This window comes from Natator depressus, chromosome 14 (assembly GCF_965152275.1).
Source record: "Natator depressus isolate rNatDep1 chromosome 14, rNatDep2.hap1, whole genome shotgun sequence".
In the NCBI taxonomy this organism is placed as follows: domain Eukaryota; kingdom Metazoa; phylum Chordata; order Testudines; family Cheloniidae; genus Natator; species Natator depressus.
Window position 1 is genome coordinate 28,910,648 of NC_134247.1, and position 27,902 is coordinate 28,938,549.

Consider the following 27,902-nt stretch of genomic DNA (forward strand, 5'->3'; position numbering starts at 1 on the left):
GGGATTTGATAGCTGCTTTCAACTACCTGAAAGGGGGTTCCAAAGAAGATGGATCGAGACTGTTCCCAGTGGTAGCAGATGACAGAACAAGGAGTAATGGTCTCAAGTTGCAGTGGGGGAGGTTTAGGTTAGATATTAGGAAAAACTTTTTTACTAGGAGGGTGGTGAAACACTGAATGTGTTACCTAGGGAGGTGGTGGAATCTCCTTCCTTAGAGGTTTTTAAGGTCAGGCTTGACAAAGCCCTGGCTGGGATGATTTAGTTGGGGATTGGTCCTGCTTTGAGCAGGGGGTTGGACTAGATGAACCTCCTGAGTTCCCTTCCAACCCTGATATTCTATGATTCCACCAGCAGACACCTTTCACACTTGATGGTCCCCCTTCCTGGCTTTTTGTGAGTGGGAAATGCAGGCCACAGTCTCTACAAATCCATACCAGGATCTGGGTAGAGGCATCCATGGTTGTCTGTCTGGATACAGGCGCAGGTGGAGGAGACAGGAGCAGCGTTAGCACTGGCGATATGGCCCTTCCTAATAGCAATTATAGAATGACTCCCTCCCACAAACTCCCTCTCAAACTCCCCTGTTGGCTAGCTCCCCTTGGTCGCTTAGCCTCTGGCTTTTAAGGCCTTAATGTGGTATATTAATTTTATAGCCTGGACTTTAGCTAAGAAAACAGACAGCATATTTCCCAAGAATTCATTATGTGGGTTTATTAAAATCATTTCACCAATATGAATATTTATGTGTAACAGCAGAGAACTACATATGGTGATGATAATGTTTTGGAACCCAGAAGAATAAATAACTTCCAGGAAATGGCCGAAGCTGAGGGTTGGAGACAGAGAGACTGTCATCTTCCAGTCTTCGCCCCAGCTTGGTGGGGGTTCTTTTCAAAGCAGTGTGACCTAGTGGATGGAGCACTGGACCAGGAATCAGGAGACAGGATTCCATTCCTGGCTTTGCCACTGGCCTGCTGGGTGACCTGGACAAGTTGCTGCCCCTCAGTTTCCCTGTGACATGGGGATACTGATACAGACTTCTTTTGTGAAGTGCTCTGGGCTCTGCTGATGCAAAGCACTGGGTGTAATTGTGGTGCTGCAGGACTGATTCTGATCTCCCTCCCATGGCCGTAAAATCAGGAGCAGCTTCTCAGAAGGCAAAGCTGTGTAAAAACTGGTGCATGTGAGCAGAGAATCAGGTTCTCTACATCCATGATGGAGCGATAGCGCTTGGTCTGCAGTTCAGGCTGCAACTGGATTTCTGGTATTGTGCCCTCCCCTTCTCATCTCTCACTGTACGGCACTTTCTGGAACTCTTCCAGCCCCAGGGGACAGCAGGAGCCCTGAGCCTCTCATCTGGACTGTCTAAAATCCATCTCTCACCCCTTTCCCTGCACAGACAGAGCTCACTGTGCCAGCTAAACTCAGGGGAAACCCTTGACTTCAATGGGCTCAGGATTTCACTCTTGTTTTGGGGAGGAAGTGGCAGACCTGGAGTGACTATTATGTAGTGACTGTTCCTGTCCAGAGGAGTACAGGGTGGGAGGTAGGAGCAATCTTCCAGAGCTCAGGGGCTGGAATGGGAGCAATAGGATCTGCCCCCTCTCTCTCTCTGCAGTGGGGTTACCACCTGGCAGGTATTTGACCAGCGTGGCCAGGTTTTTTATGGATTTGCCAGTTGCTGGGGGGTGGGGGCTGAGGGCGTGTTTGTGGGCCTACAGCTTTGCATTATGTTCATAATGCACTGGGATAGCTAATGTTAAAAGTTTCTGTGTCCAGCTGAAGATGCTGCCGTGTTCCCACTTCTGTGGTTTAAGCAATAACAGATCAAAACTGTTGAAAATACAGCAGCTGTCTGCCCACCAACACGCAAGTGCACAGCGCAGGTGTAGGAGAGAAGGTTTGAGTCACTTGAGAGGGTGGAGACAGGCAATGTTATCAATCTTATCTAGAAAAAAGAAAAGGAGTACTTGTGGCACCTTAGAGACTAACACATTTATTTGAGCATAAGCTTTCGGGAGCTACAGCTCACTTCATCGGATGCATTCCGATGCAGTGAGCTGTAGCTCATGAAAGCTTATGCTCAAATAAATGTGTTAGTCTCTAAGGTGCCACAAGTACTCCTTTTCTTTTTGCGAATACAGACTAACACGGCTGCTACTCTAATACCAATCTTATCTAGATGTATCATCTCCCCAGATGCGATAAGTGACTTTTGAAGGGGGGGTTGCTGAGTTTCCTTGTGGTTGGGGGTTGTAGAGAGCTTGCCGTGTGGGGGGAGGGGGTGGGGGAAGAAAAACCTCAGCTGGGATTGGAGACACTGGAAATGCTGGACTAGGGTTGCCTGCCCTCCAGAGTGTCCTGGATTGAAGATTAATCTGTAATGAAAGATTCTGTCATGTGATGAAACCCATTCATGCCTCCACAATGGGCAGCAGCCCTGTCTGGACACGGACCCTGGTCCGGCAGGGAGCTGGCTAATGAAATGATGCCCAGTAACACCAGAGGGCCCTGCTCTGCTTATTGCTCCGGGAAGGAGACGGCTGCTGCTGTCTGCCTGCCTGCTCAGCACATCGGGGGTTGAACTTCCCGGGTCAGACGCTGCTGCCGCCTCCATTGTGAGCCGGGAGCCCGGGCCTGAGCAGCTGCCGCTGCCCAGCGGGGTGTGTGCGGGGAGAGCCCGTCCCCAGCGCCCCTCGGGGCCCAGGCGGGGGGACTTTCTGCCGGGGCTGGAACCAGCCCCTGGGCAGCCCCGGGCTCTGCCGACACCAGCCCCTGAGCCGGAGCCTGCAGGTGAGGGGAGAGACCCGGGGAAAGGGCTGGGGCCGGGCAGGAAAGTGACTCTGCACCAACGGCCCCTCCTCGCCCCAGCTCTGCTCCCGGGGGGGCGAGGGTCTGCGAGTCCTGGAGCTGCTGCCCTCCCTGACCCTCCCCAGTCTCTGGCTCTCACAGCCCCCCCGGTTGCTCTGACCCTGCAGGGCACCAGCCGAGGACCCAGCCCTGGGGTTTGCTGGCTGTGTCTGCGCTCTGCCCCCATCCCCACCCCTTAGTGCCCACCTGTCGCAGTCAGGGCGCTGCCCACCCCGGGCACACAGCTCCAGAGCGCATCCAGCCAGCTGTGTCTGTGCTGGGGCAGCAGCAGGAGCAGGGCTGGGGCTGAGCTCCCCACAGCTGATCGGCTCCCAGGTCCCCCTACTCCTCTGCCATACCCCAAGCTAAGAGGCTGTGGGGTGTGAGGAGTGTAGTGCCCAGGCAGCTGTCAGTCAAGGTTCGCTGACAGGATGACTGTGAACCACCAATGTGGTGTGATTACAAAGCAGGCAAATGCGATCCTAGGATGTATGAAGTGAGGCATTTCCAGTGGAGCTAGGGAAGTGTGTGGATGTCATCCTGCGAGGTGCTGGGGAGACCTCCTCTGGGATGCTGGGCACAGTCTTGGTCACCCATGGCCAAAAACGATTAATTCAAAGTGGCCCAGGTGCAGAGAAGGGTTGGTAGGATGCTCGGGGGTATGGAGGGCCAATCTTCTGGGAGGAGGCCAGAAGACTTGGCTTGTTTAGCCTAGGAAAACGAAGGCTAAGAGGAGATGTGATATCTCACTATAAATACATCAGAGGGTGCGGGGAGCACCAGGGAGGGAGAAGAACTCTTTAGGCTAAAGGACAACATTGGGCAAGAACACATGGGGATAAACTTGCTGAACAAATTCAGGCTGGAAATTAAAAGAAGATTTCTAGCCTGGGGACAAACCACTTAATGCTTTTTGAGAGAGAGCTGGACAAATTAATGAGGGAGATTGTGCTATGGGATTGTATATGATGGGAAAGGGGTCAGCTGGCCCGGCAGTCCTTTCCAGTTCCTGTCTTATATTCCTAATGCACATGCTTCAGGGCTTCAGTGCAGGGGTCAGCAAGGGATTCCCCCCAATGCATTCAAGGGATGTGGGGTGTTTTTAATCTGTTTTCTTTGAAGTATCCCCATGGCTGGCGGTGGGCACTAGATGGTGGGGGCAGGGCTCAGAGGTGGCACTGAGCATTCTCTCAGGTGCTAGGCTGGCTGGTTCCTCCTCTCATGCTCAGGGTCTCTCTGGTCGCCATACGTGGGCCTAGGAAGGAATTTTCCCCCAGGTCAGATTGGCAGTGACTTTAGGTTTTCACACCTTTCTCTGCAGTGTGGGTCACATGCCAGGATTATCCACGTATATCTCACTTTGATATTCCCCTGCCACTGGCGGAGCCTCGGGCACTGGTGCACCTCAGTCCCTCCTGCCTCTGCCTGTGGCACACAATAGTCTAGTCTCCTGTGGGCTGTGATATTTTGGTCTAATTCTGGTTGTTGGGCTTGGTGTGTGGGTGCTGGGTAGTGTTGGGGGCCTGTGATATGTGGGAAAGCAGTCTGGATTATCTGGTGGTCCCATCTGGCCTTAAACTCTGTGACACCAGAGTGGGGCATAGCTGGGGTTGGGCGTAGCATACATGCAGTGCACAGGGCTGGGAGAATGGCAGGGGGCAACATCGCCATGGGGCAGAGACCACTCTCAGCTGTCGATCCACTTCAGTCCACAAAAGCCCAGTAGAATTTAAATATGAATATATTTGCATAAATATACATCTATTTGCAAACACCCCCAGTAGAATTTAAATTGGTGATCTATCCAATCTGATGTCTGGCTGTGGACCCTCCCCTCGTTCCTCTGAGGCGTTGATTGTGGGAAATAGGTCTTGTCAGTTTTCCATCTCCTCAGCAGATATTGGGGTTAGTTCCCCTTTCTGGAGTTCCCATTCCCACAGCCACAGGGACTGACTCCTGCCTGGGTTCTCTCTCTGTCCCAGCAGGTGATGGGATGGTGAGTGAGAATGAGGAGGAGAAATCTCAGCAGGAAGGTGCTGAGCAAGTGGAACTGCATGGGATAGTATTGGGAAGAGCTGAAGGGGATGTTTCCCAGAGCCCTGAGCAGGGAGACGCCTGTGAGAGTCAGCGCAAGCCAGAGAGGGAGCATGGAAACCAGCCAGAGGAGAGACTGGGTAAATCTACTCGTGGGAAAAGAGGGGACAAGAACATCCATGCAAAAACAAGCAAAACAAGCCAGCAAAGAAACCCAGCTGAGCAGAGATCACTTGCCTGTGGTAAATGTGGGCAAAGCTTCCCCTGCAGCTCCGCCCTCAGCCTGCACCAGAGGAGTCACAACAGTGCCAGAGAGAAACCCTACAAATGTGAGGAATGCGGGAAAAGGTTCAGCCGGAGCTTGAACCTCATAATTCACCAGAGAGTGCACACGGGAGAGAGACCCTACAAATGCCCCGACTGCACCAAATGTTTCAAGAACAGCTCTGGGTTCCTGAGGCACCAACTAGCCCACACGGGCGATAAACCCTTCATTTGTCCAGACTGCGGGAAATGCTTCAATCGGAGCTCCACCCTTGTCACACACCAGAGGACCCACACGGGGCAACAGCCCTACAAGTGCACTCACTGCGGGAAAGCCTTCAGCCAGAGCTCCAACCTGATCAGACACCAGAGAACCCACGGGGGAGAGCGTCCCTACCCATGTCCTGACTGTGGGAAGAGCTTCACTCAGAGCTCCAACCTCATGACCCACCAGAGAATCCACACGGGGGAGAGACCCTACAAATGCACCGAGTGCGGGAAAGGCTTCGTTCAGATCGCAAGCCTTCTTTCCCATGAACGAACCCACATGGAGGGGAAACCCCATGAGTGTCCTGACTGCGGGAAAAGGTTCCGCTACAGCTCCAGCCTGACTTCCCATCAGAGAACTCACACGGAGGAGAATCCCTATAAATGTCCCGACTGCGGGAAAAGCTTCCCTCAGAGCTCAAACCTCAGCAGGCACCAGCGAATCCACACAGGAGAGAAACCTTATGAGTGCCCCGTGTGCGGGAGAAGCTTCATTCAGAAATCAAACCTGTTTGCTCACCAGAGAACCCACTTGGTAGACAAAGCTTCCAAGTCCCCTCCCAAATGAAGGCTAGGCCTCTGCAGAGTCCAAGTGTTACTGCAGAGGGTATAGTGCAGAAGGGCTCATTCACAGCCTTTTAACTTACAGGGTGATGTTAACCTGGTTTAATAGGCTTTGTGAACACGCTATAATCCAGGCTCATTTTGGTTTAGACTAAATTGATTAGTTCAGGTCTCTACAGACAAAAAATTACCCCAGTCTAAGGGCCTCTCCGAGCAGGGAAGTTATTTCAGAATAAGGGAGAGTGTGAATTTGAAGTGCTACAGATATCCCCTAATGACACTGCATATGGACGCTCTTGTATTGAGATTTAGGGTCCGTGTGGAGAGTTGTTCTAAAATAGCAGTAGCTAGTCAGTTTCCCCATGTAGACAAGCCCTAATTAAAGGTAGAATTATAAACTGATTTAGTTTAGCAGGCACAGCTGTATGTGTGATGTTCATATTTCCAACCTTGCTTGGCTTGGTTTAGCTTGAGGTGTTTACACTATGTTAATTAGACCTTTGTGAGTTTGTGTACGAATAAGGACTTTGCTGGAGCACTGACCTCCACTCCTATCAAAGGGGTGAACTTTGGGAACTAAAAATTAAAAAGGAAATGGGCAGAAAAAGTCATTAACAGTAGGTAGAAGATAAACAATTACATGATTGGACCAAGCAGAATCTACAAACTAATTGTAGGCAATGGAATAGGTAGATGTGAAAGAAACAAACAAGAACCACCAAATCTACTTTGTCATTTAATCCTTCCTTGCTATGTTGTGATGTAGCTGGCCCAGTGACCACAGCATCAGTTATTTGTGTTAACCTCCACCTTTCCAGCCCCTTCACCCAGTTACTGGTTGTAAAACCCACCTGCTGCATTTTCCCTCGTTGTACAAATGTGATTAAAGCTGTTGAAATGTGTATCAGGAGTGGTGAAAAGAGTGAAATGTGATTTTTAGCAGCATTGGCTGGAATTGCTGAAAATTGGCCTTTGGGTTGAGTTTGAGCTATGTTTTACCATAGCAGAAATACAATATACTAAGGTGCATGTTCCTTGAGAGGAGAGCTGGTCACAAACAGAATTCCTGTCCCACAGAAAATTCCAAGATTCTGAAATTTCATTTCATCCCTAATTGGGACAAAAAGTAGAATTCTCAGAATTTTTCACAAAATGAAATATTCAGAACAATTTCATTTTGACATTATGGAAATGTTTCAGTAAGAGCTAAACATTTCATTTTAATGTTATAATTTGACTGTATTTCATTATATCATATTATTATAGACATATAGAAATTTGGGCTGGAAGTTAACTCAAGAGGACATCTTCTCCAGCCCTCTGAGCTGACGCAGGACCAAGTAAGCTTAGACCATCTCAGATAGGTGTTTGTCCAACCTGTTCTTAAAAGCCTCCATTGATGGGGATTATAATATCATATATCATATCACATAATTAATATCGTTGAAATGATAACATCAAATTTAAATGTTTCAATAATTTCCCATAGAAAATTTTAATGAAGTCAATAAGTCCATGAGCAATGTTTTGATTTAATCAAATCAACATCTTCTGATGGAAAAACATTCCACTAGAAAACTGTTGAGCAATTCCTTTCTAGTGGAGAACCATGGCTGTTTCTGACTTTTTCACATTAAAACAAAAAAGCTGTGCTTATTGTTTTTGTACAATGTAATATTTCAAAGGAAGTGGAATAAGCAGTGTTACCCCTCTCACAATTTTATCACCAGTCTTGCAATATGTGGTGTTTTATTAATATCCGAGCTCCCAGAGTCATGTGTTTATGGGTGAATCTCAGTTTCCACTGGTGAAAAAAGTAAGTTTCTAGACCTTGAGGCTGCAGAGAAAAGCTTGAAAATGTGACCCCTGAAGATTCAAACACTAGAAGGCAAATGAAAGAACCAACGCATAGTACTTTAAAAAATCATGAGATTTAAAAAAAAGTAATCTCATGATTTTAGGGGATTATAATTCTTAAACATTGGATTTGGCAATACTGAGATGGGGTTTAGCTTTGAAAAGACAGGTACGGGACAGAGACCACCCTTTGTGAGAGAGAAAAAGAAGGTAACAGAGGGGAAATGGATAGTGAGGTTCAAAGTAACAGGTGTACATTCAATAAGACTAGCCAAAGGAATATTGAGGGTGAAAGCCTAGGCTAGAGGTTAAAAGTTCTTCTCAATCTCAATCTTCTCTGATCCAGCAGAAACTGAGGACTCACAACTCATTACTCTAAGTGGGACGCGGAATTACGCAGTAGGTCAGAGAAAAGTGTCCCTCTTCCTTAGAAGTTTTATTTAGGACACCTCAGGATGTCCACACGTTCCTGCTGAGTCCACAGACAGAATCCAGAGGGGGAGGCTTAGTACCTGAGATCAGGCTATGGGAAAAGACCTGAGTCGAACAAGATACACGAATGGGACTGTTTTTGTGGATTCAGACTAACACAGCTACCCCCTGATACTATACACGAATGGGAGAATTCTGCTCTAGGCCTTGCCCTGTTCCTAAGCCCCCACCTGGGCAGACAGCAGTGCCCCATGCTCCCTCAGTTAGGACACTTCTGAGACCCACCATGCCGCCCAACTAAGGATCCTGTGCAGACCCCTTCCAGGGGTTACGGCAGAGGCTCTTGCTAGAGCCCTGGCTTCCTTGTGAATGGGAGAGTTTAATTCCCAAACTCAGGCTCTGGCAAACTGGAACATGCTAGGTTACAGTGCCCCTTAGATCCCCCTTTATAGAAGGTTGGAAGGAAAAACAAAACCCAAATGTTGGAAAACCGGGAACTGCAGAGTAGAGGTGATGCCTCCAACCCAACACAGCCCCACAACCTTAATTCTGCCCCAGGAGGGAGAACCCAGCAGTGTACCAAGTCCCTCTGCCTTACCCAATGGGCAGCAAATGCTTCCCAGTTCAATGGTACAGCATGGAGCCCATGGCAAAGGGGGAATTCTCTGGCCTGGGCTTGCATGAGATCAGTCCAGATGACCTCATGGTGTCTTCTGGCCTTAAACTGTATGAAATTTGGTGACTCACATGGGTGGGGCTTATTAGATGGGCGGCGCTTCTATCCCATTCTCACTAATTCTCATGAATGGGTCAGGGAGACCTTTTGAACAGACCTCGTGGCCCCTCAGCTACCTGCTGTATCCCTCTACCAGCCCCAGTGGGGTGAGAGGGACAGAGAGAGGAGGGAAGCTGGTAGCCACGGAGCTGAGAACTGTAGCTACCAGCTGGAAGCAGCACTTGGTGGGGGCCTGGGGTCCATATATCACACTGGGGCACTGTTCAGGGAGAAGGGGCTCTGCACACCCTTAACCCCAGGAGTGGGGTGGAAGGGGAGGCACAGGTGGCCTAGACCCCAACTCTGGCCAAATATTTTCCACAAAAACGCTGTTCCGACTGATTCATAGACTCATAGGGTTAGAAGGGTCATCTAGTCTGAGCTCCAAATTGGGAACTGAAAATTGGGTTATCACCAAAACACATTTTTCACAAACAGTGTCTGGTTTCCATGGGACATGTTTTTGTTGTCAGAAACCAAACACCTGAAAACAGAAATATTTCTACTTGGAAATGGTGCTGCAATGCATTGTAGGAGTTCACTCTCAGTCACTTGTTCTCTATGACCCCACGATCCTTTTCACAGTCACTGCTTTCCGGGACACAGGTCCCCACTCTGTAGATACTGCCTGCATTCTTGTTCCTAGATGTATGGCCTTGCATTTGGCTGTATTAAAACACGTTTGAGGGGACTCAGCTTACCAAGCGATCCTCATTGCTGTCCTCATTATTTACACTCCGGTTGCCCTGTCCTCATTATTTACCACTCCGCAAATTTTGTCAGCAATGATTTGATATTTACTTCCAGATTGCAGATGAAACTGTTGAATAGAGTCAGGCCTGGTACCGATCCCTGCAGAGCCCCGCTAGAAACACCCCCCTCACGGATGATTTCCCCATGGATGGCCACTTTTTGAGATCTGTCAGTTAGTGAGTACTTAATCCATTGATACTGCATAGTGCTAATTTTTTAATCAGAATTGTCACAGTTCAGGACAACTGCACCTGTGTTCCCCCTCCATGGTCCCTTGAGGGCACCCCTCTAGGCTCTCAGGTCCTCATCTGCCCCTTATCTCTCTCCCTCCTGCCAGAGGTTTTACCAGACTGCACAGTTCCCTGCTTACACTGTGCTATCCCCAACCAGCCAGACTGCCAAACCCGGCCAGCCTCTGTGCTTTGCTTTCTCTTTGAAGGCTATGAACAGTTGTAGTTGCCAGAAACCACAAGTTACCAGGTAGTGCTTTATAAGCTACCACATTTATTCTTACTGTGGCAGCATTACAGAGAAAACATTAACACAATAAAAGTTCCTATCTGCATGCTAAAAGTTCACTAGCCGTCACCCAGCAGTCTTACGGGGCCTCCGGAGGCTAAGGTCCTTCTTATCAAAGAAATCGGATTTCATACTCTGATGAGATTACCTATTTGGCTGATAATGATGATTATGTAGCTGTAATATACTTGCACTTTGTAAGGCATTTGCGTCGTTTTCTCAGCTCTGCTAATCGCAGTGCTGTGTGTCTGTTCCATGCACCTTGTTTACCCATACTCAGCTCACCTGGTCTCAGCGCTGGGTGTGGGCACCATGCACTGAATTTCCCTGTTCTCAGCTCCTTGGTCTTGCCTCTGTGTATCTGTGGCATCATGATCTCAGTTTTCCACCTTCTTAGTTCCCCGGGTTGTAACTCAATGTCTGGGCCATATACTGAGTTTCCCTATTCATAGCTTCTGAGGTATTAGTGCTGTGTTTCTGTAACATGCACCCAGTTTCCCTATTAGCTCTATTGGTCTCAGCGCCATATATATGTGTTCTACACCAAGATTCCCTTTTCTCCCTTCTCCTTGTCAGAGCACTGTGTGTCTGTCACATGCATTGATTTTATGTTCCCAGTGTCTCAGTTCTGTGCCATGCACTGTGTTTTCCTGTTCTCACATCCTGTGGTCTCTGTGCTATTTGTCTGTCCCTACACTGAGTTTTGCCATTCTGAGCTGCATTGGAATTCTGTGCTGTGTGACTGTGACATGCTGACATTTTCCCCATTCTCAGCCTCTGTGGTCTCAGTGCTGTGTGTGTGCATGTGTGTGTGTCATGTAAAAACTTTTCCCATTCTCACCTCCCCTGATCTCTACACTGTGTGTCTGTGTCATGCACACATTTTTCCTGTTCTCAGCTCTCATTGTCTCAATGTTTGCTTCTGTTCCATACACCAAGTCACCCCATTCTCTGTTCCCTGGTCTCCATGCTGTGCGTCTGTGTCATGCGCTACTTTCCCCATTCTCAGCTGCCCTGCTTTTAGCTCTAGACATGTGTGCTATGCACTGAATTTCCCCATTCTTAGTTCACTTGGTCTCAATGTGACTGACATGTTCCGAGTTACCCAGTTCCCTGCTGATCTCATTTGAGTCCTATGTTTGGGTGCCAGGCACTGAATTTACCTGTTCTCAATATCCCTTTTTTTTGTATTGTATGTCTGGGGCATGCACTGAGTTTTCCTGTTCTCAGCTCCCCTGGTCTCCTTGCTTGGTGTCTGTGACTGAAATATTGTCAGTTTGCCCATTGCCATCTGATCTGAGCCCTGCGTGTCTCATGCTATCTAACAGATTTCCCCATTCTCAGATCCACAGCTCTCAACACTGTGTGTCTGGGCTCTACACTGAGTTTCACTGTTCTTAGCTCCTCTGCTATGAGTGCTGTGTCTCTCTGCCATGCACTGACTTTCCCCATTTCAGCTCCTTTCATCTCAGTACTTTGTCTGTGACATGCATTATTCTCACCCCTTCCGGTCTCAGTGCTATGGGTCTCTGCCATGGACAGCCTTCCCCCATGTCACAGACTCTCAGGTTGTGCCTACTCTTGGCCCCGTATGGTCCCTGCAGAGAACCCCCTTCAGTGTGACAGCCCTTCTCGGGGCTCCATTCTCTCTCAGGGGTTAAGCCCCTCTGCATCCTGGAACCACACTTCTCTGAGCCTTTAGCATGCCTGTCTTTCGCTGTGGGCTGCCTCAGGGAGTCCATGCTCTCTGGACCCCCGGGGCCTCAACTCCCAGAGGGAATAATGCAACCCTGTTCTCCAGACCAGAGTGACTCTCAGCCGGCGTAAAGGAGAAGGGTTTACTGAGTGTCTGAACACAGCATAGGAAACAATCAGGGCCCTCAGACCCGGCCTCCTTCAGCACAGTACATCTAAGTCTCCCCTGCATCCAGCTGGACTCTGTCTGCTCTCTCCCCCCGAGTCCAGAGACCCCACGCTTTCCAGCTAGGCATCCGAAATAACCTGCCCCCAAACCCCGCTTCTGTCCTTTGTCTTCTGTCCAGGTAAACAGGGTCACCTGGGCCTCCTCTCCTCTCAGCTGTCCTTTGTTCCCCACTGGCTGGAAACTGCAGGTCAGATCACCGGGGTCCTCTCTCCGCATCCCATTATCCTCCCACTGGCCAGAACCAGCTGTGGCATCCGAGCTGGGCCTCCTGGTCACCAGTCGCTGGGGTATCCATTCTCCTGGCCAGTGGCCGGGGTCCCAAGTTCAGTCGCTGGTGCTCTGTAACAACAGGTTTCAGAGTAGCAGCCGTGTTAGTCTGTATTCGCAAAAAGAAAAGGAGTACTTGTGGCACCTTAGAGACTAACCAATTTATTTGAGCATAAGCTTTCGTGAGCTACAGCTCACTTCATCAGGTGCGATGCTTATGGTCAAATAAATTGGTTAGTCTATAAGGTGCCACAACAAACTCCCTCTCCCATCACCTCGTTAAACTGGTAACACCCAGGGAAACTGCGTACCAACCCCTCTGCATGCAAACCATTGAAAAAAACAAGAAAATCTCCCAATTTGTCACACCCACTCTCAGCTATGCTGGTCTCAGTGCTGTGTGTCTATGCCATGCACAGCCATCCCCTACTCGCAACTCTCCTGGTGTCAGTGCTGTGTGTCCATGCCATACACAGCCTTCCCACACATAAAAATCTCCTGGTTTCAGTGCTGTGTCTTGCACAGCTTTGCTTCCCTCACAACTCTCCTGGTTTCACTGTTGTGTGTCATAGAATATCAGGGTTGGAAGGGACCTCTGGAGGTCATCTAGTCCAAGCCCCTGCTCAAAGCAGGACCAATCCCCGATTTTTGCCCCAATCCCTAAATGGCCCCCTCAAGGATTGAACTCACAACCCTGGGTTTAGCAGGCCAATGCTCAAACCACTGAGCTATCCCTTCCCCCAAAATTGCAGGGCTTGTTTCTGCCCGGTTTCGAACCGGGGACCTTTCGCGTGTTAGGCAAACGTGATGACCACTACACTACAGAAACCTAGCTTACACTACAGAAACCCAGCCCTACACAGCCTTCTTACGCTCTCAGTACTGTCTGTGTGCTATTCACAGCCTTCCCCCACTCACAACTGTCCTGGCCTCAGTGCAGTATGTCTGTGCTACTGTAGCAGGGCAGTTACCCCACTCCTAGAAAAAAAGACGAGGCTGATTGGGGAAGGAGCCACAGCAGGGGCCACGCCCCAATCAGGCCACACCTGGCCCTGTTATAAGGGCTCAGGGAGGAGCTGGGCTAGTCTCTCTCTCTAGCTGTGAAGAGAGAAGGATCTAGCTGCTAGGGAGAAAAGGGTACCCAGGGCTGGGGAAGGGAGGGGCTAGGCAAGGCTAGAGGAGCTGGGGAGCTCCAGCCTGGCAACTCCCCAGGCTGAGGCCTTGGTAAAGGCCTGTGCAGGTACTGGGGCTGAGAGGTACAGCCCAGAGATAGGTAGAGGCAGCTGGTCCAATCTCCTTGCCAATGATGAGGGGCCACGACAGACAGCAGTTTGCCCCAGTGAGTGGGGGCTAAATGATGACTGGCAGGAGCCACTGAGGCAAGGTGGGTGAGAGGGCCCCTGGGAGGGGAGACCCAGAGTGTGGGGGTACTGCTGGGGCAGAACCCCAGGGCAAAAGGGACCAGGAGGGACACTGGGGCAGCGGCAGGTGAGACACCGGCCAGTAGGAGGTGCTCTGTATGCTGGATAGTTAATTCCCAAGATGACCAGCAGGAGGTGCTGGTGTCAGTGCTGTGTATCTGTGCCATTCACAGCCTTCTCTCACGCTCAGCTCTGGTATCAGTGCTGTGCGTCTGTGCCATGCACAGCCTTCCCCCACTCGCAACTCTCCTAGTGTCAGTGTGTCTGTATCAGGCACAGACTTCTCCTACTCTCAGATCCGTGGCATTAGTTCTGTGTCTGTGCTATGCACAGCCTTCTCTCACTCTTGGCTCCCTGGTCTCAGTGCTGTGTGTCTGTGCCATGCACAGCCTTCTCCTACTCTCAGATCCATGGTGTAAATTCTGTGTGTTTAAGCCATGCACCAGATTTCCCCATTGTCAGCTGCCGTGGTCTGAGCACTGGGTTCACAGAATCATAGAATATCAGCGTTGGAAGCAGAGGTGAAAGTAAGCTGGTACACCCTGGTACGGCATACCGGCAAGAGCTGGTGCACCGTACCAGGGTGGATCGGCTTCCCCAGGTGCAATTTAAAGGGCCTGCAATTCCCAGCAGCGGCTGGAGGCCCCGGCCCTTAAAATTGCTGCCAGAGCCCTGCTGCCGGAGCCCTGGGGTAGCGGCAGCAGGGCTGGGGCGGCGATTTAAAGGGCCTGGGGTGGTAGCGGCAGCCGAGCCCTGGGCCCTTTAAATCGTCTCCGGAGCCCCACCACCACTTCCCCAGGGCTCCGGCAGGCTCCAGGGACGATTTAAAGGGCCCAGGGCCGTAGTGGCAGGCGGGGCTCTGGGGACGATTTAAAGGGCCCAGGGCTCCAGCCGTCGTTACTGCCCAGGTCCCTTTAAACCACTGCCAGAGCCCCCGGCTGCCGCTGTTACCCTGGAGAGGGGGAAGGAGGCACTTGCCAGTACAGGGTGGGCCGGGGCTGGCTCTGACCTCGCCCAGCCCCGCCCCTTCTGCCCGAGGCCCCGCCCCTTCCGTGGGCCAGAGCTGGCCCCATCCTACCCACGAACCAGTAAGTCCCTAGGCTTACTTTCACCCCTGGTTGGAAGGGACCTCAGGAGGTCATCTAGTCCAACCCCCTGCTCAAACAGGACCAATCCCCCTCTAAATCATCCCAGCCAGGGCTTTGTCAAGCCTGACCTTAAAAACCTCTAAGGAAGGAGATTCCACCACCTCCCTAGGTAACCTATGCCAGTGCCTCACCACCCTCCTAGTGAAAAAGTTTTTCCTAATATCCAACCAAAATCTCCCGCACTGCAACTTGAGACCATTACTCATTATTCTATCATCTGGAACCACTGAGAACAGTCTAGATCCATCCTCTTTGGAACTCCCTTTCAGGTAGTTGGAAGCAGCTATCAAATCCCCCCTCATTCTTCTCTTCTGCAGACTAAACAATCCCAGTTCCCTCAGCCTCTCCTCTAAATGATGTGCTCCAGCCCCCTAATCATTTTTGTTGCCCTCCGCTGGACTCTTTCCAATTTTTCCACATCCTTCTTGTAGTGTGGGGCCCTAAACTGGACACGGTACTCCAGATGAGGCCTCACCAATGCCGAATAGAGGGGAATGATCACATCCCTCGATCTGCTGGCAATGCTCCTATTTATACAGCCCAAAATGCCGTTAGCCTTCTTGGCAACAAGGGCACACTGACTCATATCGAGCTTCTCGTCCATTGTAACCCCTAGGTCCTTTTCCGCAGAACTGCTGCCTAGCCACTTGGTCCCTAGTCTGTAGCAGTGCATGGGATTCTTCCATCCTAAGTGCAGGACTCTGCACTTGTCCTTGTTGAACCTCTTCAGAGGATTGGGTCAAAAGAAATCTAATTTGTCTAGGTCCCTCTGTATCCTATCCCTGCCCTCCAGCGTATCTACCACTCCTCCCAGTTTAGTGTCATCTGCAAACTTGCTGAGGGTGCAATCCATGCCATCCTCCAGATCATTAATGAAGATATTGAACAAAACCGGCCCCAGGACTGACCCTTGGGGCACTCTGCTTGATACCGGCTGCCAACTAGAATGGAGCCATTGATCACTACCCGTTGAGCCCGACGATCTAGCCAGTGTTCTATCCACCTTATAGTCCATTCATCCAGCCCATACTTGTTTAACTTGCTGGCAAGAATACTGTGGGAGATGGTACCAAAAGCTTTGCGAAAGTCAAGGAATAACACGTTCACTGCTTTCCCCTCATCCAAAGAGCCCCATGGACTTGTGCTCATCCAGCTTTTCTAAATAGTCCTGAACCACTTCTTTCTCCGCAGAGGGCTGGTCACCTCCTCCCCATACTGTGCTGCCCAGTGCAGTAGTCTGGGAGCTGACCTTGTTCGCGAAGACAGAGGCAAAAAAAGCATTGAGTACATTAGCTTTTTCCACATCCTCTGTCACTAGATTGCCTAGAGGAACCCTGTTCTCCAGACTGGAGTGATTCTAAGCCAGCGTAAAACAGGAGGGTTTATTGAGCGTCTGAACAGAGCATAGGAAACTCTCAGGGTCCTCAGGCCTGGCCTCCCTCAGCACAGTACATCTAAGTTTCTCCTTCATCCAGGTGGGCTCTGCCTGCTCTCGCTCTCCAGTCCCAAGCCCCCGTGCTTTCCAGCTGGGCATCTGACATCACCTCCCCCAAGCCCTGCCTCTGTCCATTGTCTTCTGTCCAGGTAAACAGGGTCACCTGGGCCTCCTCTCCTCTCAGCTGTTCTTTGTACCACTCTTGCTGGAACCGGCTGATCAGGTCACTGGGGTCCTCTCTTCGCAGGCCATTCTCCTCCCACTGGCCAGAACTAGCTGTGATTCTCTAGCTGGGCCTCCCGTTCACCAGGACACCAGTCACTGAGGTATCCATTCTCCAGGTCGTTGGCTGGGGTCCTAAGTTCTGTTGCTGGTCCTCTGTAACAAAAAACTCCCTCTCCCATCACCTCGTTAAACCAGTAATACCCAGGGAAACTGAGTCCCATCCCCTCTGCACGCAAACCATTGGAAAAACAAATAAAAAACCAAGAGAACCCCCCACTTCGTCTCACCTGGTGTCAGTGCTGCAAGTTTCCCCATTCTCAGCACCCCATGTTTTATCACTGGTTGTCTGTGCTCTGCACCATGTGTCCCCATTCTCAGCTGCCCATGTCTTAACTCTGTGTTTGGGCCGTGTACTTAACTTCCCCATTCTTAGCTCCCTTGGTCTCAGCACTAAGTGTGGGTGCCCTCCCCTGAATTGCCCCCTTCTCAGCTACCCTGTTCTCAGCTGCATGTCTGTCATGTGCTGAGTTTTTCCATTCTCAGCTCCCCTGTTCTCAGTGCTACATGTCTGTGCCATGCACCAAGTTTCCCCATTGTCAGCTTCCCTGGTCTGAGCACTGAGTTAATGTGTGTCTCACCTCTGTTTGTCTGTGGCATACTCTGAGTTTACCAGATCTCAGTCTCAGCACTGAGTGCTTGTGCCATGCATTGAATTTGCCCATTCTCTATTCCCTGGGTCTCAACACTTTGTTCCTGGTCTGTACATTGAGTTTTCCTGTCCTTAGCACCTCAGGTATTAGTGTTTTGTTTCTGTGACATGCACTGAGTTTCCCCATTCTCATCTCGACTGGTCAGTATTTGCAAGGCCATGGCAGTAAGGGTGGAGTGGTACGCTCTTAAAAATGGTGTCCTCTGTTTGTGATACTGGAGAAAACCATATCTGATTTTGTCTCAGTACTGGACAGCGGAAAAACCATACCCTATCCCGCCCCCCCGATTGTCTGTCTTAAAACCAGATGAATGGCCTGCCTGTGTAAGAACTCTGCAGTAACAAACGCAAAATAATCTGGCCCTTCATAGGCTTGGTGTCTATAATAGACACTGAATTAAATCCTGAAGTAGGAGGATTAATATCCCTGCCAAAATGATCTTTTATTGTAATGATTTTGAAAAATTTCAAACCTTGAAAATATTGTTTCAAAAGATATTATGGTTTTTTTTCCTTATTTGTTTAATTTTATTTTCAAATGTAGGAGCAAAGTCTGGTCACACACAAACGCTGGAGGACTGTTCGTATCCTTGACAGCAGTGACTCTGGGTAGAATTTAGGATCATGGTGGAATCCATCTGAACACAGGCTCCTGGCATGATGCTGTGTTGCTAAGGGTATGTCTACACTATGAAATTAGGTTGATTTTATAGAAGTCGATTTTTAGAAATCGATTTTATACAGTCGATTGCGTACGTCCACACTAAGCACATTAAGTCAGTGGAGTGCGTCCTCACTACTGTGGCTAGCATCGACTTATGGAGAGGTGCACTGTGGGTAGCTATCCCACAGTTCCTGCAGTCTCCACCGCCCACTGGAATTCTGGGTTAAGCTCCCAATGCCTGATGGGGCAAAAACATTGTCGCAAGTGTTTTTGGGTACATGTTGTCAGTCGCCCTTCCCTCCGTGAAAGCAATGGCAGACAATCATTTAGTGCCTTTTTTCTGTGCAGATGCCATACCACGGCAAACATTGAGCCCGTTCAGCTCAATTCACCGTCACTGCGGCTGTTGTGTCCTGGGTGCTGCTGTCAGCAGATGGTGCAATAGGACTGCTAACCATCATCATCCACCATTTCCGCTGCAACTCTGCTCTGCTGCAGATGCCATACCACACTCAGCTCACTGTCACCGCTGCTGTTGTGAGCATTGTAAACACCTTGTGCATTATCCTGGAGTATATGGAGAACTGGGCTAAGAGTCGCCAGCGCGAGGAGGATTTTGATGAGGACATGGACACAGATGTTCCTAAAAGCACGGGCTGTGGCAATTGGGACATCATGGGGGCAGTGGGGCTGGTTGATACAGTGGAAAGCTGATTCTGGGCCAGGCAAACAAGCACAGACTGGTGGGACCACATAGTGTTGCAGGTATGGGATGATTCACAGTGGCTGCAAAACTTTCGCATGCGTAAGGCCACTTTCCTAGAACTCTGTGAGTTGCCTTCCCCCACCCTGAAGCGCAGGAATACCAAGATGAGAGCTGCCATGACAGTTGAGAAGCGAGTGGCGATAGCCCTGTGGAAGCTTGCAATGCCTGACTGCTACCACTCAGTCAGGAATCAATTTGGAGTGGGCAAGTCTACTGTGGGGGCTGCTGTGATCCAAGTAGCCAATGCAATCATTGACATTCTGTTATCAAGGGTAGTGACTCTGGGAAATGTGCAAGACATAGTGGATGGCTTTGCTGCAATGGGGTTCCCTAACTGTGGTGGGGCGATAGATGGAACACATATCCCCATCTTGACACCGGACCACCTTGCCAACCATTACGTAAACCGCCAGGGGTACTTCTCAATGGTGCTGCAAGCACTGGTGGATCACAAGGGACGTTTCACCAACATCAATGTGGGATGGCCGGGAAAGGTGTATGACGCTCGCATATTTAGGAACTCTGGGCTGTTCAAGCAGCTGCAAGAAGGGACTTACTTCTCAGACCACAAAATTACCATTGGGGATGTTGAAATGCCAATAGTTATCCTTGGGGATCCAGCCTACCCCTTGCTCCCATGGCTCATGAAGCCGTTCACAGGCAGCCTGGACAGTAGTAAGGAGCAGTTCAACTATAGCTTGAGAAAGTGCAGAATGGTGGTAGAATGCGCCTTTGGATGTTTAAAAGCTCGCTGGTGCTGTTTGCTGACTCGGTCAGACCTCAGCGCAACCATCCTGAGGAAACTACAATCCATCGGTTATCTTCCTGATAACACCATCCTGGCCACTATGGATGTAGAAGCCCTCTACACCAACATTCCACACAAAGATGGACTACAAGCCGTCAAGAACACTATCCCCGATAATGTCACGGCTAACCTGGTGGCTGAACTTTGTGACTTTGTCCTCACCCATAACTATTTTACATTTGGGGACAATGTATACCTTCAGATCAGCGGCACTGCTATGGGTACCCGCATGGCCCCACAGTATGCCAACATTTTTATGACTGATTTAGAACAACGCTTCCTCAGCTCTCGTCCCCTAACGCCCTTACTCTACTTGAGCTATATTGATGACATCTTCATCATCTGGACCCATGGAAAAGAAGCCCTTGAGGAATTCCACCATGATTTCAACAATTTCCATCCCACCATCAACCTCAGCCTGGTCCAGTCCACACAAGAGATCCACTTCCTGGACACTACCATGCTAATAAACGATGGTCACATAAACACCACCCTATACCAGAAACCTACTGACCGCTATTCCTACCTACATGCCTCCAGCTTTCACCCTGACCACACCACACGATCCATCGTCTACAGCCAAGCTCTGCGATACAACCGCATTTGCTCCAACCCCTCAGACAGAGACAGACACCTACAAGATCTCTATCAAGCATTCTTACAACTACAATACCCACCTGTGGAAGTAAAGAAACAGATTGATAGAGCCAGAAGAGTTCCCAGAAGTCACCTACTACAGGACAGGCCTAACAAAGAGAATAACAGAACGCCACTAGCCGTCACCTTCAGCCCCCAACTAAAACCCCTCCAACGCATTATTAAGGATCTACAACCTATCCTGAAGGATGACCCAACACTCTCTCACAAATCTTGGGAGACAGGCCAGTCCTTGCCTACAGACAGCCCCCCAACCTGAAGCAAATACTCACCAGCAACCACATACCACACAACAGAACCACTAACCCAGGAACCTATCCTTGCAACAAAGTCCGTTGCCAACTGTGCCCACATATCTATTCAGGGGACACCATCACAGGGCCTAATAACATCAGCCACACTATCAGAGGCTCGTTCACCTGCACATCCACCAATGTGATATATGCCATCATGTGCCAGCAATGCCCCTCTGCCATGTACATTGGTCAAACTGGACAGTCTCTACGTAAAAGAGTAAATGGACACAAATCAGATGTCAAGAATTATAACATTCATAAACCAGTCAGAGAACACTTCAATCTCTCTGGTCATGCGATTACAGGCATGAAAGTCGCTATTTTACAACAAAAAAACTTCAAATCCAGACTCCAGCGAGAAACTGCTGAATTGGAATTCATTTGCAAATTGGATACAATTAACTTAGGCTTGAATAGAGACTGGGAGTGGCTTAGTCATTATGCAAGGTAGCCTATTTCCCCTTGTTTTTTCCTACCTCCCCCACAGACGTTCTTGTTAAACCCTGGATTTGTGCTGGAAATGGCCCACCTTGATTATCATACACATTGTAAGGAGAGTGGTCACTTTAGATAAGCTATTACCAGCAGGAGAGTGGGGTGGGAGGAGGTATTTTTTCATGCTTTGTGTGTATATAATAAGATCTTCTACACTTTCCACAGTATGCATCCGATGAAGTGAGCTGTAGCTCACGAAAGCTTATGCTCAAATAAATTGGTTAGTCTCTAAGGTGCCACAAGTACTCCTTTTCTTTTTGCGAATACAGACTAACACGTCTGTTACTCTGAAGCATTCCCATTGTTATTGCTATTTGCTGTGTGCTCCATAATATGTGAGAATAAGGGGGAGACGTTTATGGCGGGGTGAGGTGTTGAGGCAAATTGCCTGGCATCCGATTTTGAGCAGCAAGACACCAGGGCGATTAGAAGAGCTCAGCTAGGCATACTTCGCGTCAGAGAGGCTTTGAAAACCAGTTTCATGACTGGCCAGGCTACGGTGTGACCGTTGTAGTGTTTCTCCTTGATGCAAACCCGCACCCCTGGGTTGATTTTAATTCCCTGTAACCAAACCACCCTCCCTCCCCCCTTTGAAATAAAGTAACTATTGTTTTGAAACCATGCATTCTTTCTTTATTAATTAAAAAAAAAAGTGAGATAACTGACAAGGTAGCCCCGGTGGGGTGGGGGAGGAGGGAAGGACAAGGCCACATTGCTTTTTGTACAAATCACACTACAAATCAAACTGTTTGAATGACAGCCTTCTGTTGCTTGGGGCATCCTCTGGAGTGCAGTGGCTGGGTGCCCAGAGCCTTCCCCCCTCATTCTTGGGTGTCTGGGTGAGGAGGATATGGAACTTGGTGAGGAGGTCAGGTGGTTATACAATGGATGCAGCTCCTGTTGGCTTTCCTGCAGTTCCACCAGATGCTTCATCATGTCCTTTTGTTCCCCCATTAGCCTCTGCTCTTCGCGCTCCTGCCTCCGCTCTTCGCGCTCACTTAATGCTTTCCTGGCATCTAACACTGAATACCTCCATGCATTAAGCTGTGCCCTATCAGTGCGGGAGGACTGCATAAGCTCGGAAAACATGTCGTCACGAGTGCATTTTTTTCGCCTTGTAATCTGCGATAACCTCAGGGATGGAGATGATATGGGGAGCATAGAAACATTTGCACCTGGGGGGAGATAAAAAGGGAAAGTAAAATTTAAGAAGATACATTTCTGAGAACAAAAGGGATACTCTTTCACAGTGAATCAAGCAATTCACAGCAGACAGCACATGTGCTTTAGGTTCAAGGTCACATTTTGCCTTTTATATTGAGTGCCTGCCAGTATGGTGACACATCACACACGGCTGGGCAACAGAATTCGGTTTCCAAGCAGCCATGGTAAGGCACAGGGTACACGGGGTTGGCTTCTTACGCATAACATGTGGGAATGGTTTCAAACTGCAGCACCATCCTTTCCCATAGCAAGCAATGGGTTGGGTTTCACATTTAAAAGGAAGGGCTGTGGTTTTTGGGTGGATGTGCAGCACACACCTCCCCTCACCCCACCATGTGGCTATTCTCTGGGATGATCCCTTCACCCCTCCCCTCGCCGTGTGGCTATTCTCCGGGATGATCCCTTTTAGCCAAGCGCAAACAGCCCAGCATGAACGGGGTCCTTTTACTGTTCCCTTGCAAATATTCTCCTATTTCAACCAGGTGACCATGAATGATATCACTCTCCTGAGGCTGACACAGAAAGATAAAGACCGAATGTTGCTTGAATTCAACCAAAACCCAGGCCCATTCGCTGCGATGCTTTGTGCTGCAATGATTCCAAAATACTTGCTACTGGCTTGGTGTGGTAAAGAGTCCTACCGTGGAGGATGAAATAAGGCAGCCCTCCCCAGAAACCTTCTGCAAAGGCTTTCAGAGTACCTCCAGGAGAGCTTCATGGAGATGTCCTTGGAGGATTCCCACTCCACCCCCAGACATGTGAACAGACTTTTCCAGTAGCTGTACTGGCCGCGAATGCATCCCAATTCTTCAGGGCAAATCAAACATTAAACACTATTGCTTTTAAACCCGGTACTGTAGTTACAAAAGTGCACTCACCAGAGCTGCCTTCTCCGGCTTCCGGGTTGGGGATCCTGCCTTGGGAGGGTATTGGCTCCAGGGTGATGAAAAGGTCCTGGCTGCTGGGAAGAATGGATTCACCACTTGCCTGCTGCGTGTTTGCCTCCTCCTCCTCTTCCTCATCCACAAAATCCTCCTCCCTGTTGCGTGAGACTCCCCCCTTGCAGGTGTCCATGGACAGTAGTGGGGTAGTGGTAGGATTCCCCCCTAGAATGCCATGCAGCTGATCATAGAAGCAGCTTGTATGGAGCTCTGACGTGGAGCGCCCGTTTGCCTCCTTTGTCTTTTGGTAGGCTTGCCTGAGTTCCTTGACTTTCATGTGGCACTGCTGTGTCTCCCTGTTGTAGCCTCTCTCCATCATGCCCTGTGAAATTTTGGCAAATATATTGGCATTTCTTCTTTTTGATCGGAGTTCTGCCTGCACAGATGCTTCTCCCCATACAGCAATCAGATCCAGTGTTTCCCTTTTGGTCCATGCTGGAGCTCGTTTGCGATTCTGGGGGGACTGCATGGTCATCTGTGCTGCTGAGCTCGCCACGCTGACCAAACAGGAAATGAAATTCAAAAGTTCCCAGGGCTTTTCCTGTGTACCTGGCTAGTGCATCGGAGTTCAAAGTGCTGTCCAGAGCGGTCACATTGGAGCACTCTGGGATAAGTCCCGGAGGCCAATACCTTTGATTTGCGTCTGCACTAGCCCAAATTCGACCCAGCAAGGTCTATTTTAGCGCTACTCCCCTCGCTGGGGAGGAGTACAGATGTTGATTTTAAGAGCCCTTTAAGTCGACGGAACGGGGTTGGTTGTGTGGACGCATCCATTTTAAAATCGACCTAACATGGCTAAATTCGACCTAACCCTGTAGTGTAGACCAGGGCTCAGAGAATCAATATAGAATCATAGAATCATAGAATATCAGGGTTGGAAGGGACCTCAGGAGGTCATCTAGTCCAACCCCCTGCTCAAAGCAGGACCAATCCCCAATCAAATCATCCCAGCCAGGGCTTTGTCAAGCCTGACCTTAAAAACTTCTAAGGAAGGAGATTCTATCACCTCCCCAGGTAACGCATTCCAGTGTTTCACCACCCTCCTAGTGAAAAAGTTTTTCCTAATATCCAACCTAAACCTCCCCCACTGCAACTTGAGACCATTACTCCTTGTCCTGTCCTCTTCTACCACTGAGAATAGTCTAGAACCATCCTCTCTGGAACCACCTCTCAGGTAGTTGAAAGCAGCTATCAAATCCCCCCTCATTCTTCTCTTCTGCAGACTAAACAATCCCAGTTCCCTCAGCCTCTCCTCATAAGTCATGTGTTCCAGACCCCTAATCATTTTTGTTGCCCTTCGCTGGACTCTCTCCAATTTATCCACATCCTTCTTGTAGTGTGGGGCCCAAAACTGGACACAGTACTCCAGATGAGGCCTCACCAATGTCGAACAGAGGGGAACGATCACGTCCCTCGATCTGCTCGCTATGCCCCTACTTATACATCCCAAAATGCCATTGGCCTTCTTGGCAACAAGGGCACACTGTGACTCATATCCAGCTTCTCATCCGCTGTAACCCCTAGGTCCTTTTCCGCAGAACTGCTGCCTAGCCATTCGGTCCCTAGTCTGTAGCTGTGCATTGGGTTCTTCCATCCTAAGTGCAGGACCCTGCACTTATCCTTATTGAACATCATCAGATTTCTTTTGGCCCAATCCTCCAATTTGTCTAGGTCCCTCTGTATCCTATCCCTGCCCTCCAGCGTATCTACCACTCCTCCCAGTTTAGTATCATCTGCAAATTTGCTGAGAGTGCAATCCACACCATCCTCCAGATCATTTATGAAGATATTGAACAAAACCGGCCCCAGGACCGACCCCTGGGGCACTCCACTTGACACCGGCTGCCAACTAGACATGGAGCCATTGATCACTACCCATTGAGCCCGACAATCTAGCCAACTTTCTACCCACCTTATAGTGCATTCATCCAGCCCATACTTCTTTAACTTGCTGACAAGAATACTGTGGGAGACCGTGTCAAAAGCTTTGCTAAAGTCAAGAAACAATACATCCAGTGCTTTCCCTTCATCCACAGAACCAGTTATCTCATCATAGAAGGCGATTAGATTAGTCAGGCATGTCCTACCCTTGGTGAATCCATGCTGACCGTTCCTGATCACTTTCCTCTCGTGTAAGTGCTTCAGGATTGATTCCTTGAGGACCTGCTCCATGATTTTTCCAGGGACTGAGGTGAGGCTGACTGGCCTGTAGTTCCCCGGATCCTCCTTCTTCCCTTTTTTAAAGATTGGCACTACATTAGCCTTTTTCCAGTCATCTGGGACTTCCCCCGTTCGCCACGAGTTTTCAAAGATAATGGCCAATGGCTCTGCAATCACAGCCGCCAATTCCTTTAGCACTCTCGGATGCAACTCGTCCGGCCCCATGGACTTGTGTACGTCCAGCTTTTCTAAATAGTCCCTAACCACCTCTTTCTCCACAGAGGGCTGGCCATCTACTCCCCATGTTGTGATGCCCAGCGCAACAGTCTGGGAGCTGTCTTTGTTCGTGAAGACAGAGGCAAAAAAAGCATTGAGCACATTAGCTTTTTCCACATCCTCTGTCACTAGGTTGCCTCCCTCATTCAGTAAGGGGCCCACACTTTCCTTGGCTTTCTTCTTGTTGCCAACAAACCTGAAGAAACCCTTCTTGTTACTCTTGACATCTCTTGCTAGCTGCAGCTCCAGGTGCGATTTGGCCCTCCTGATTTCATTCCTACATGCCCGAGCAATATTTTTATACTCTTCCCTGGTCATATGTCCAACCTTCCACTTCTTGTAAGCTTCTTTTTTATGTTTAAGATCCGCTAGGATTTCACCGTTAAGCCAAGCTGGTCGCCTGCCATATTTACTATTCTTTCGACTCATCGGGATGGTTTGTCCCTGTAACCTCAACAGGGATTCCTTGAAATACAGCCAGCTCTCCTGGACTTCTTTCCCCTTCATGTTAGTCCCCCAGGGGATCCTACCCATCCGCTCCCTGAGGGAGTCGAAGTCTGCTTTCCTGAAGTCCAGGGTCCATATCCTGCTGCTTAACTTTCTTCCCTGTGTCAGGATCCTGAACTCAACCAACTCATGGTCACTGCCTCCCAGATTTCCGTCCACTTTTGCTTCCCCCACTAATTCTTCCCTGTTTGTGAGCAGCAGGTCAAGAAAAGCTCCCCCCCAGTTGGCTCATCTAGCACTTGCACCAGGAAATTGTCCCCTACGCTTTCCAAAAACTTCCTGGATTGTCTATGCACCGCTGTATTGCTCTCCCAGGAAATATCAGGAAAATTAAAGTCACCCATGAGAACCAGGGCGTGCGATCTAGTAGCTTCTGCGAGTTGCCGGAAGAAAGCCTCATCCACCTCATCCCCCTGGTCCGGTGGTCTATAGCAGACTCCCACCACTACATCACTCTTGTTGCTCACACTTCTAAACTTAATCCAGAGACACTCAGGTTTTTCTTCAGTTTCGTACCGGAGCTCTGAGCAGTCATACTGCTCCCTTACATACAGTGCTACTCCCCCAGCTTTTCTGCCCTGCCTGTCCTTCCTGAACAGTTTATAACCATCCATGACACTACTCCAGTCATGTGAGTTATCCCACCAAGTCTCTGTTATTCCAATCACGTCATAATTCCTTGACATCACCAGGACCTCCAGTTCTCCCTGCTTGTTTCCAAGGCTTTGTGCATTCATATATAAGCACTTGAGATAACCTGCTGATCGCCCCTCATTCTCAGTATGAGGCAGGAGCCCTCCCCTCACAGATGTTCCTGCCTGTGCTTCCTCCCGGTATCCCGTTTTCCCACTTACCTCAGGGCTTTGGTCTCCTTCCCCCGGTGAACCTAGTTTAAAGCCCTCCTCACTAGGTTAGCCAGCCTGCTCGCAAAGATGCTCTTCCCTCTCTTCATAAGATGGAGCCCGTCTCTGCCCAGCACTCCTCCTTCATGGAACACCATCCCATGGTCAAAGAATCCAAAGCCTTCTCTCCGACACCACCTGCGTAGCCATTCGTTGACTTCCACAATTCGACGGTCCCTGCCCTGGCCTTTTCCTTCCACGGGGAGGATGGACGAGAACACCACTTGCGCCTCAAACTCCTTTATCCTTCTTCCCAGAGCCACGTAGTCCGCAGTGATCCGCTCAAGGTCATTCTTGACCTTATGTAATCCTTGGATGTAGAAGCAGGGAAATACTGAGTAGGCATAGACAGGTGGTATTGTCTCAATATAGGGCATTAGGGAGACCATTACTGGACACTCTATCCACTTCTTGTGTTCTCACTTCAACAAGGATGTTGACAACCTTAAAAGGGGAAAGAAAAGAACCACCAGAATTATTATAGGTCTGGAAAACTTGCCTCAGAGCGAGAGACTTACAGAGATCCATCGGTTCGTTTTATTCAAGTGAAGGTTAGGGGGTGACTTGATCCTGGTTTATAAGTACCTACATGGGGAGATTCATGGGAGTTCTTTATGCCAGCAGAAAAACGCCTCTTGCATTGAATTACTCCCCAGGAAAGGGAGGGAAAAGGGAATCGTGACTCATCTGGTGCCACTAACTGTGACCACCAGAGGGCCCTGGCTATTGTCGGATGCTGACTATGGACAGTTCTTCCAGTGG

General features: G+C 49.5%; 2 protein-coding genes, 1 long non-coding RNA gene and 1 other non-coding gene across 4 annotated transcripts in view; 2 read left to right on the forward strand and 2 right to left on the reverse strand.

Moving 5' to 3' along the window:
• The first annotated feature begins 2,521 nt into the window (after positions 1-2,521).
• Positions 2,522-27,902, forward strand: part of LOC141999010 (uncharacterized) — a 56,820-nt gene continuing 31,439 nt past the window's right edge. Inside the window, exons 1-2 of the mRNA XM_074972088.1 lie at positions 2,522-2,793; positions 4,836-5,950. Of these exons, the coding sequence (XP_074828189.1) occupies positions 4,844-5,950 (1,107 nt within the window). The 5' untranslated portion in view covers positions 2,522-2,793; positions 4,836-4,843. The remainder of the gene's footprint in view (positions 2,794-4,835; positions 5,951-27,902) is intronic.
• TRNAV-AAC (transfer RNA valine (anticodon AAC)) lies at positions 13,263-13,335 on the reverse strand. The gene has a single exon. It is a non-coding gene; the product is annotated as a tRNA-Val (tRNA).
• LOC141998984 (uncharacterized) lies at positions 17,985-21,702 on the forward strand. The gene is made up of 2 exons (XM_074972041.1): positions 17,985-18,121; positions 18,457-21,702. The coding sequence occupies exon 2, from the start codon at positions 18,910-18,912 to the stop codon at positions 20,596-20,598; it is 1,689 nt and encodes a 562-aa protein (XP_074828142.1). The 5' UTR covers positions 17,985-18,121; positions 18,457-18,909; the 3' UTR covers positions 20,599-21,702.
• Positions 21,800-27,829, reverse strand: LOC141999015 (uncharacterized). Its single transcript, XR_012641943.1, has 3 exons — positions 27,730-27,829; positions 27,093-27,584; positions 21,800-22,305 (listed from the first exon to the last, which is right to left on the reverse strand). It is a non-coding gene; the product is annotated as an uncharacterized LOC141999015 (long non-coding RNA).